The 11305-nt window shown below is 44.3% G+C and overlaps 1 protein-coding gene across 15 annotated transcripts in view; it reads right to left on the reverse strand.

Moving 5' to 3' along the window:
• FOXP1 (forkhead box P1) overlaps nt 1-11305 on the reverse strand; it is a 341592-nt gene that overhangs the window by 24176 nt on the left and 306111 nt on the right. For all 15 annotated transcript variants that reach the window (XM_052678944.1, XM_052678948.1, XM_052678951.1 and 12 more), the window contains one exon: nt 6043-6126. In XM_052678944.1, coding sequence (XP_052534904.1) covers nt 6043-6126 — 84 coding nt within the window. The remainder of the gene's footprint in view (nt 1-6042; nt 6127-11305) is intronic.

Here is an 11305-nt window from a genome sequence, read left to right on the forward strand (position 1 = left end):
TCTAATTAGGAGATGCTTATGGAGGTGATCTAATGATTAAACGCTGCATTCGAGTGACCCCACCATCAATGTGCAGTGGTGCAAGATGTCACTGGAATATTTTGTAGAAACAGTAATTTTATTTCAAGGAGGGGAGGCAGTAATATTTGTAATAATGGCTATGAGGTAAACTAATTAAAAGACAGTTCCTAAAGGAAGACTGTGGCTTTGAGCAGCTGTGGCCGTTCCAAAACAAAGTGCCAAATCTCAACAGAGGAGCTGCAGTCAAGTGGAAAATTTCTGCCTGACCTCTGCTCTCGCTATTAATTTGCAGGAAAACTAATGACACATATACATATTCCCACAAAATTGTTCTAATTGCTAATTTGCCAAAGGAGCCCAGTTTCCAAATTAAACATGACTGCAGTCTGTGAGGAAAGAAAGAACAAAAAGCTGGAACGTAGCGAGTGTGCTGTGCTTCACCTCCGCCGGCCAGCGCTGAGCCTGAACCAACAAGTTAATGAAAGACAACCTTGGTGCTCGCCAGCAAAGTTCTCCCTCTTCCTGCCCCACACCTGGTACCGCTCTGCTCCTGGGCAGGGGATCGACCCCTCTGGTGATGGCACCACAACGTGGGGTGGGTATGGGGAGGTGAGGGCCGCTGTCTTTGTGGGATTTGCAGTGTCAAGGCGGAGAGCTCGGTGGTGAATTGGAGCAGAACAACAAATTATGAATGGTGTTGGTTTTGTTGCCATCTTGAAATATTCATCTGAATTGTAAACTATTAAATCTCGATACTGCCGGCAATCAGAAACGCACAGCGGATGATAATTCAGGGCAAAGCTCAGGAAGGGACTGGGCTGCGAGGGTTTCTTTTCCTGATGCTGTGCACATCTTCTATTTAAAAACAAGTTTCTATGATTAGGAAAGTTGTTCACACTGGTACTTTGCACACTGCCAGTGTCCCACATACTGCACGTTCTGGTGAGGGGCTGTTTCCGGCTGAAGGGATTGCACACAAGGCACAAAGTCAGCAGTGGGCAGCAAGGCGCAGCCCTGCCACCCAAGGGTTAACTGGTTCTGCAACATTTACCCTGGGGATGGGGGAGGGAGGATTTCCTCCAGCCACAAAAGAAAACAAGAATAAAACAACAAAAAGCCACCAAACCCGGTAACAGTTTGAAGTCCTGAAATTCTGTAAATTTAGTCAGCGAAGGGTGCTGGGTGCTTTGTTCAGTTTCAGTTTTGAAGAACCGTGCCTCGTGCCGCTTTAACTCAACATCCATAAATGTTTTAATTGTTTCAGCATCCAATATCCTGCTTAGGATTTTAGTATTAACCTTCCCTTTCAAGAAATGGTCATGTCTTCCTATTAAAGGTGAAGACTGAGTCATGGTTTTTTCCTTAGATATAAACAAGACAGAGAGGTAGCCCTCTCTCTCACCCTGTAAAATAGATTTCCAGTAAGTGGCTCTCCCATTAGGGCTCAGCCTGATTCCTTTCTGTGTAAATATCTTCCATGACAATAGGGGCTGCAGTAAAAAACCCCCATCTGAAACACTTTTAGAAGAAGCAAAAAAAAAAAAAAAAAAAAAAAAAGGAAATACACATTTATAAATGTCACGGAGAGGCCATACCCACTGCTGCAGGGCAGGGATTCCCCCTGCCATTGATGCTGCTGTTTCGGTTGTGATTAGAGGTGAGGGTTTATCAGAACTGAGCTGCTGGACCCTACAACACTCCAAAGCAGAGACTGCTTTTCTTGACACGGAGGGTGGGATGGCAGGCTGGGCCCAGAGCTTTGCTCAATGCTGCATCCTCCTCTCCTGCTCCAGCTCGGACACAGCAGCGCTGGATGGGAGCCTGGCAGGCAGCAATCACTTAGCAGGTGTTGTTATTGGCAGCAGCACTGAGGAAACCGAAGCTGAGGAGTGAGACTTAATGAAAACCAGTATATAAAAACAGCTTTTGTTGTGCTTGAGAATCTCTCTTTATTGCTGCGTATCGTTATTTTTTCAAACTATAAAGTATGGCTACAGCAGCTAAAATGCTCAGTCATTCCCTCAAGAGTTAAAAGACCATTTTTAAAATGCTTTGTTATTACAGTTGCTAAAAACAGTATTTCAAAACAATCGTAATTGCTATGGTTAGGGCAAAAAAAATACATTAAATAAGGGATATCTAACAGTACATTTCATTTGAGGTGCCAAAAGTTTCTCTTCAAGTTTTCTACCAGTTTTTAAAGATGGATATGGCACCTAGCGTGCACAATGATTTGTTGGTTCGTGATTTTTTTCCTTTTCCTTTCCTTCCTGTGAACTGCAGTGTTAGTTAATCCTCCAAAATAAAATCACATTTCCATCTTAACCTACCACGCTGACCACTTGCACCAACAAAAACAGAATTTAGGGGAACCATCTTAACAGCAAAACCAGAGTGACAGCTCTTGAGCAATCATTGTTCTGGCTTCTCTGTTTTGTTCCTCGCTGAAAAAAAAACGTACCTTACAAAGATATGTCACAGCATATTCCTTCACAGCTTCGTTCTCACTTTGCTCAGTCCTTTATTCTCACCAAAACAACACATGCAGCAGTAAGAGGGACAACTCTGCGCGTTCCAAGTGCTAAGCTGAGGTACTTCCATTTTCTTTTAAGCTGCTGCACCTCTGGACATGGTAATTACAAAGCTGGCCATTAGCAAACAGGCAGCCAGCACAACCTGTGTCAATGCTCAGCCCTTCCTCAGTGCCACTCTCTCGGCTGCCCAGAAAGGAGCTCCCCTGAGGCAGAAGAGCTGCCCTACCTGCAGCAACCCCACATACAGACCTATGTGCCAACAGCTCGGGTCATCAGTACTGAATTACACGAGAACATGTTAAGTCTCCTTGGCTTTGTAAGTCTGAAGAGCTTTACAGAGCACCTGCCTTGGTACAACAGCGTGGGGCACTAGCCCTTCCACTGGAGGGGTGGAAATAACTGCAAGGAGCACCTGCAGGTGGGGATGCGATCGATGGACAGGACCAGCTTCCCCATCCCTGGCTGAGCTGTGATCAGTGCAGCAGCATCAAGAAGCTGCCTGGGGTCCAGCCACCACTGCTCAGCCCTGTGTGAAGCCCAACGGAAGGCCAATGGCCAGCACAGGTTACACAAGGCGCATGGTGAAAGCACCAGTGAACTAAGCAGCTCAGGCACCAGTTCCGCCTCACAGCAACAAAACTGTTTAAAAACAAGCATTAAGATCCTTTAAGCAGAATAAAAACGTTTTCTCAGTCATGAAAAGGGTGTAATTTTAAATCCCAATTCATTGCTACGTTTGGATTTGCAGCCACTCTTTCCTGTATAACTGCTGATGCACCGTAATATATTAATTCTAACGTACACCTTGCATTAGTTATGTTGGCAAAAAAATTAATTACTGGATGTAAAGAACACTTTGCACTGCAATAATGGTCATCAGATCTTTTTACCAAAGTCCTATCCCACTGAGTTAAAAGGACTGGGGTCTAGCAGAGTCTATGCGGTGCCTGTGTATTTTTTCATAACGAAAGCACAATTTATGCAAAACACTATACTCCTACATTTTATAATTAATTTTCAAATGCTTCACCTATACATATTTTAATAATTTCTGATTTATCAGATGGTATCTATAATAAATTTTTCTATATTTCAATAAATGAAAAGAAGGCAGTTTCAATCCAACAACAGAGTGCCACACAATATAGGCCTGTCAGGCACCAATTTTTACTTCTAACATGTAAGTTAAAGGATAAGGAATTTATAATGCTGCCTGTGAACGAAACCACTTTTCATACACAAATGTGATCTTTTTTTTTCCAAAGGGTAATACAACAGTACATTTACATAAACTAATCCAAACAATCTATGTATTTGACAATGGCAAACCTCACACAGACTGCCTATTGTTGGTTTACATCTTGGAGTTCTTTATGTTGGCTTGTAACACTGCTCTAGCTGTCAAAGGTTTGACTTGGACTCTAAATAAATGGTTATAGAAGTGCTGTGCAGCGATATTGGACTTCTTTGCAAAAGAAAACCTGCTGTGTATGAATTCAAAAGCTATTAATTTTTCAGTCAAAAATATTCATGCCTATTTCTTTTAATAAAGAAACACTGTGCTGAGCAACTGAGAGATAATGTTGACTAGTGGTACAGAATTTTCAATAGAGCAGTTAAAAATAAATTTAGTAGGAGGTCCCCAACAAAGCTATAATTTTCCAGAATGTAAAACATTTTTAATACTAATCAAGACAGCCCTTTTCCCCCTGCGTTCCCCCTTTACTTTTTTTTTTCTCTTTCTTTCCCTCTGCTTTCCCTGTTTATTAGCTGTTAACACTAATCTTCACGGCGACACCGCCTGGTACCTCCATAGCCTACAACGCCCGCCAAAGCTGCTGCCCTCCGCGGCGCAGCATTGATCACCGGCTGCCTTGCCAAGCAGCGCTGGCCTTCTTGTGATTTCCTCCCTTTAGTTTTTAATCCTTCCTCCTGAGGGGCACTGCTGTTACGAAAGGCCTCAAGGCAGAGTGCTCTGAGACTCCCAGATTATTCCGCTGTTTTAATTTTTAATCCAGTAAGAGCTATAGAAACCAAGCCTCCTCCCATTCTGTTGGGTCTACGCACTTTGCCAACAATGCGCTGAAGCATTTGCATTCAGGCTGAGATGGATACGAGGAACTAGAAGAATGTTATTTTTATAGATGCTGCACGCAGTTTCTACTCTGGAGAGCTGCTATCCTCCAGACCAAGCAGCTTCATGAATCTCATCAGCCAAAATGGAAGGGTTCGTACCTACCGCTCAACTCCACCAAGACTGCCCCGAAAACTTCCCACTGACTTTGACATCTGCTCCAGCGTTCCTGAACAGCCTGTAATTTTCTATCCTTTAGCCTTCCCATCCACTTCTGCAGCCATTTATTCCCAACTACATGGAAAGTGAGAAATCCGTTCCTAGTAAAAATGGGTGCGCGAAGTGTTTAATGATTTTATGTTCTCTATCTCTGTAATGTGTTCTGTTTCAGACATTAATTTTGTCTACCAACTGCATCTTGGCAGGCTACCATATTTGCTGGGTTAATAGTCTGACTCTTTTTTATTTCTATCACCATAAATCACACATATATGGGTGTATGTTTGCTTTATTTATAGAAAAAAAATCAGTCAAAACAGATAAACCAATACTTTGTCATTATGCTGCATCATTGCATATTGATTAAAATTGCTAGTACTAACTATAGATTGTCAACGCTCAATTAATTTTCACACAATGACTCAAAGCAAAATCAAATAAAGCCAGTGTACCTTTAAATCTTACAAATCTTAAAATCAAGAAGCAAAGCACTCTCTCCATTTTGAATAATCATCTGAAGCTCTGAGGAGCATTTTCAGCATCAAGAGGTGAGAAGAAAACAACAGACGAGGAGTCGCTTTGGTCAGGGAAGAAGACGGAGGGCTTGCCCTGTACTGGGGGACCCAGGAGATGGCTTGGCTTGCAAAGCCACTGGCTGCCTAGCAAGGAGTTTATGGAGTGGCTGATCGAGCCCTCCTACCCCACTGGCCACCCCCACAGCACCTTTTCTGAAGAGAAATCTGCAGTGGAGAAGGTTTCCCTTCTCAGTTTCAGTGGTATAAAACCTGATACTAGGCAACAGTGATTATCATCGAAACATGCGACAAGAGTCTGTTCTACTGTAAATTCCTGTCAGACAGGGAGAAAGTCAAATAAATACGCTACATATAATTTAATCACGTCTCCTTCCTAACACTTCCTAAGGTTTCATGCAAGTGGCACCAATGTAAAGCAACCTACAGACCACCAAAAGGCCCTTCTTTGGGGTCCAGCTCTCATCAGCCTCCTGGAGGAAGGAGAGAGGTGGGTCTCTGGGCTGTGCCCCCTGAAAAACTACCAAATACTTCTCACTTTGCATCTCCTCCCTGTGGCACACAGCAAAGCCACGCTTCGTGTCACACACCCAGGTGGGAAACAGGAAAAAGAGGTCTGGTGTGAGGTTTGGTTTTGCTTTCTGCACAGTTCAGTACTTACAGGCTGAGGGGTGGCTTTTGGTTCAGTTGACTTCACATGCAGGTGTGTCATCATGGCTTGCAGGCGCTCTTTATCTTTTGCAAGCTGAAGGGGGAGAAAAAAACGCTCTATTACTTGTAGGAATAAAATCCAACCTCTGCTTATTCCTAATTAAACAGTTGGCACCAACGCAGAAGACAGGAGAGTTTTATTGCTGAGCAGTTTGGAAATTGTATACGGTCTGTTCATGAGGCAAAGCTAACGCCTGGTGCTGGGTGTCAGTATTTCTCAAAGCAAAATGCATTAGCCCTTCAGCAAGAAAAGCTAGACCTGCTGGCACCGAGAGGTTCACTCTAGCCCTGACAGCTAAAAGACACCAGTGAATCATGTTTATTAACCCGGGAAGCGCAGCAGAAGGCACGCTGTGCAGTGACCCTGCATGCTTTGTCCTCCTTTTGCACCATGGGATGAGCAGTATGTGGATGGGCTGCAGCTCCCACATCACTGTGACCCCCCAAGAGCTGTCAGGGGAACCCGGCAGGGACAAGAGCAGCAGTTGGAATCACCACTGCTGGCATCCCTAAGGTGCATGCCAAATGGCAGCTGGGCGGAAATGCTACCTGCATCCATCGTGTCACAGCCCAGAAGTGTGGCCAGGCTCCTGTGTTAGATGTTAAGGGAATGCCCATAGGCTGACCCTCACTTCCCCTGCAATTTCCCATTGAGATCTCAAGATCACAGTGTACTGCTGTGGCCAGAACGGCTTCCAAGTACATTACCAACGCACTGGCCAGGCACTAAACCTCACTGGTATGGGAAACAATATATAGATAATTTTTTTTCTAAAGGAAAATAGGACGTTTTCTGGCTGCTCTTAAAAAAAGACAGGGGAACAAAAGTAAAAAAAAATTAAGAAGTGGGAATATGTTAGAAGACAATACTAATGAAAAAGATGTGCTATTAGCCTACATGCTCAACATAAAGGTTCCTGTTTCCAATAGGACTTGGATCAGGTTCTTAGACATGACAATTTCTGTAGTTTTGTTTTAGACAATCAGGATCCTGGTGCCAAGAGGAGAACTGTGCTCGCATTCCAGTGAAATGTTGAACAACCTGCCCACCTTATCACAGTCATCTGTTTGTAGCAGTAAAGCTGGGCTAAGTGTATATAAAAAGAGACTTGGTCATAAATCCCCATTCATAACCTTACAGTCAAGGTTGTCTTGCTCTTTGCAGAGCAAGGGGGTTCTGCCTGTGCCAGAAAGATGTCACAATGGGATAAAACTTGGCACACAACTTTCCAAGGCAGGAATTAAATGAAGGAAAAAATGGTGTCACCACTGTGTGCTTTGGAAGTGCAAAAGCCAAATCACTGGCCTTTGCAAGCTGCTTTTCTTTTCTTGGTCAAAAATCTCCATGGCAAGAAAGAAAAGCTAAAGGTGATACTAGACCTCCTGCAATCTGCCTCCAGATCCGCTCTGGAGATCTGGAGACCACAGAAGAGCAGGGGCGGGCTCTTAGCAACACAGTGGGAACGTCTCCCTTTCAGAGTCCTCTGAGGACTTCTTCAGAGAAAGCAGAGGTCTTACCCCTCAGCTGCCGTGCTTTCCACAGAACAAATACAAAACAAGAAATATTTTAGTCTTGTTGCAGCTCTGTTGTGCAATCTCTCATTCTTAGCAGTTCCTGGGCGCTGGGGCTGCTTGGCAGGGTCATCTGTGCATTAAATTTTGGTCTGCAGGCTACCGCAGGAACCAAAGCTTTAGCCAAAACAAACAAAGCTCAGAGGCACCTGAAAACTTCCTGCTTGCAGCACAGCAGTGGCAGCAGGGAAAGCCACCAGCAAAGCCAGTGGGCAGCATGGAGCATGCCCTGCACTGTGCTTCCTCCGGGCCCCTCAGCAAAACGGTGTTTGGCCCGGAGCAGCTGGGGTCCTTGCTTTTATTGTTCTCAGTCATCATCTTAGCACGCTTTTAGTGCCGTTTCTGGTGGGTGAACGTTATTAAAGATCCTCTCGACATTTCAGGCAGACGCACACTGGTGTTTTGTCATAGTCTAGGAATTCAAACACTCACCCAGTTAGGCAGGAGTTTAAATTATGAAAAATAGAGGTCTCTCAGTTTCAAAGCACTGAAGAGAAGTAAAAAAATCTGAAGAATTTCTTTAAACTGTTTTTCCCCTATGTTAGGAAGCAGTACCGATAAAAAACCAGATTGTCACCAGCAGCTCCTCCTTCAGCAAGCTTCCTCAGAAGAAGCCAGGAGGACTCACTGGGCACTGATGGGAGCACATTCTCACTGGTGGCACTCACTGGAGCGCAGATTGTCCGCACATGGGGATTCTTAGTGGAGCTGCAGGGAAATGCTCCTCATCTACTGATAGCGTTATTGGGCAAGGGCTGTTATACAACAGAAATAAACTGATTACTGCAGCTCTGTTCCAGTGCTTCTAAGCTTCTGTAGGCAATTGTTTGCTTTTCTGCCGGTACTCAGCCTACAAAACTACATTTGAATGTATACACTCAAGGTGCAGTTGAAGTAGGACTGGTAAACCCTGCCACTGGCATGGGGCAGGACAGGGGGAACAGAGCAGCTGTGTCCTCAGCCATGGGCTCAGCTGGCACTCACAGCTCTCCCGTGCCCTGCTGGAAAGGGATCCCTGCCTCTGGCTGCAGAACCCTCCCCTGAATGACAATATTGACTAAGGGCATAGGAGAAACCACAAGGCTTCAGATCCATAGAAGTCCCCTGTGGCAAGGACTTAGATCTGAAGCCTGAAATGTTCACACGTCCAGAGGCAGCCTGGTGAAATTCAGTACCTGGGGGCAAGGACCTTACCAGGCCAGGCTGGATGGGGCTCTGAGCAACCTGGTCTAGTGGGAGGTGTCCCTGCCTGTAACAGGGGGGTTGGAACTAGATAATCTTAAAGATCCCTTCCAACCCAAACAATTCTATGATTCTATGATTTGAAGGTCCAGCACTGAGGAGCAGATCAGAAACAGCAAATTCTTGGTTCTCCATGGAGTTTACTGAAGCCTGAGAGCTCTGTGCTGCACAATGCTGGGTAGGAAAAGACCCTAGCACTATAGTCCCATCTGAAGCCCCGTTCCTTTCTCTGATGTTCTTTCTGAAAGCTCTAAATGGCGGCAGTTTTCAGATGGCCACCCAGTTCCTCATGGCAAGACTGACCTTCTGAGGTTCCCCCAGTTCTCTGGGGCTCCACCACAGTCTAGGTTCCTAATAGTGGCTCCATGGGAAACTCTTCCAGAGCTCACGTACAGTGTTCTGAAAACTTGGATATCAAGACATACGCCTTGGTCTGGAGAGGTTAAATCCTGAAACTGCATATGTGATAAGCAGGAGAGGGAAGACACAAAGGGGCTCAGGAAGAGGAGAAGTATAGGAGTCTGTGGACCAAGGAACAAGACGGAAGGCACAGAAAAGTGCAGACATTGCACAGGAGGAAAAGCAGACAGAAAACAATGGCAAGAAGCAAGGATGTGAAAATGGAAACCCAGAACAATGGGAAGAGACCTCTTCAGCAGCAGGAAAAGCACTATGGACAAAGGGAAAGAAAGGAACCATGAGCAATGCAAGAGACAACCAAGATGCAGCCTCTTCCCTCCTGTTAGGTGCCTAATAAGGCTGTGTACAATAAAGGTTCAGGATCCATTTTTTAAGAGTGTCAATGGATGCTACAAAAAATAAGCCCAAGTAGAGCTTTCACTCCACTGAAAATGGACAGCTATCTCTATGTTCTCCTATTAGGAGATACTTTTTTCAAGTGTGTCAAGCCTTGCTGCTGTCCTGAAGTGATTTTCCATTCAAAGGTGGTGCTACAAAATAAACGTCCTATTCCAGCTAAGGTCTTGCTAAGGATAGGGATATGTTCCTATGTTTGTGTCTTACCCAGAAGCCTAGTTCTCATTATTTATAATAGCAACAAATGATCATGTCAAGATTGTTTAATCTAAGTGAAATATGAGGAGATCTCTACCTTGTCTGTGGTATTTAAAACATGTTTGTGATGGAAAAGCTTCATGATACTTCTGCAAAACTCCATTTGCAATCAAACTTTTGACTTGTTGATTTGATTGACTTTTCCTTTTTCAAAAAGTTACTTTCTTTAGAACTCATGGAACTTATCTCCATGACACTGATGAAGCTTCTATGGATAAAATAATTACATTGGGGAAAAAAAAAAAAAAAAAAAGCTTTCTTTTGGGCCCACCACACTCAAAACCTGAAGTGCATCCCTCTAATGCAATGGATTTGCTCCTCCTTGGAGCTATGAGGTCCCTCTTCTACCTGGCTCACAGAACACAAGTTGCTGTCCATAGCACTGATTTGTGCCACTCTGTTGCAGAAGTATTGGGTAGAGCTGACCCTGCTGTGCCACACTGGGTGCTGCAGACCAAGTCACTGAAAACTCTGCTATGGAGCTAGACCTTCATTGCATCACAGATCTGTGAAGCACAAGTCCCAGCCAGATATACTAGGCACTGGAAGATAAATTTTGTCTCCTCCCATGTTCATACTTATGCAGATTATCCAAGGATTGACATGCAGGATGAAGAGAGGGAGAAGTGGGGAGTTCCAGGGGCTTTTCAGAAGCAGGACAAACTTCCTTCACCCATCCTTCCTGGCTAACACGCAGACAGTCTCACTGCTATCAGCATCCCATGCTACATGAAGCCTCCATCCTATCCTCTGTGCTAGTAAGACTGTTAAAAAAAAAACAACAACAGGAACAAACACAAAAAAACCTTTGGCTTATCCCTCATACCACTTTGAAATAATGTTCGTCCTGGGGACTTCATGCAGTGACTCTAAGCTAGGATGTACTCCTCAGCACTAAATGGGTGTGAATCCATCAATATCAGTCACTCGTGACAATCAGAATAATTCAGCAGTGATAAACCTCTCAAAAACATTGTAAGGACCTACAAACAGGTGGTGACCTGGCATCATCTCTGTGCTGTTCATGACTAGGGCATCCTCCTGTAGTTCCAGGCACAGACATGCCCACGAACTGCAGGAGGGAAAGAAGCATTCGGGCTTTTCAAGCTGACTGTAACTGAAGAATCTTCATCTGCCTTCAGCATAAATATTATTGCATCTTGGTTAAAGATTATCTCGTATCTCAGTTTACCAGGAAGACTGCAGATTTGCTCTTCTAATTCTCAGGAAACTTGTTAAAATAACAGACCACCTCTCATAACATTTTCTGCAAGACTCTGACATTTTATGACTGGTAGTTTGGTTTTTATAAAACTTATATTAAA

The sequence above is a fragment of the Tympanuchus pallidicinctus genome, unplaced genomic scaffold (assembly GCF_026119805.1).
Source record: "Tympanuchus pallidicinctus isolate F22 unplaced genomic scaffold, pur_lepc_1.0 scaffold17, whole genome shotgun sequence".
NCBI lineage: Eukaryota > Metazoa > Chordata > Aves > Galliformes > Phasianidae > Tympanuchus > Tympanuchus pallidicinctus.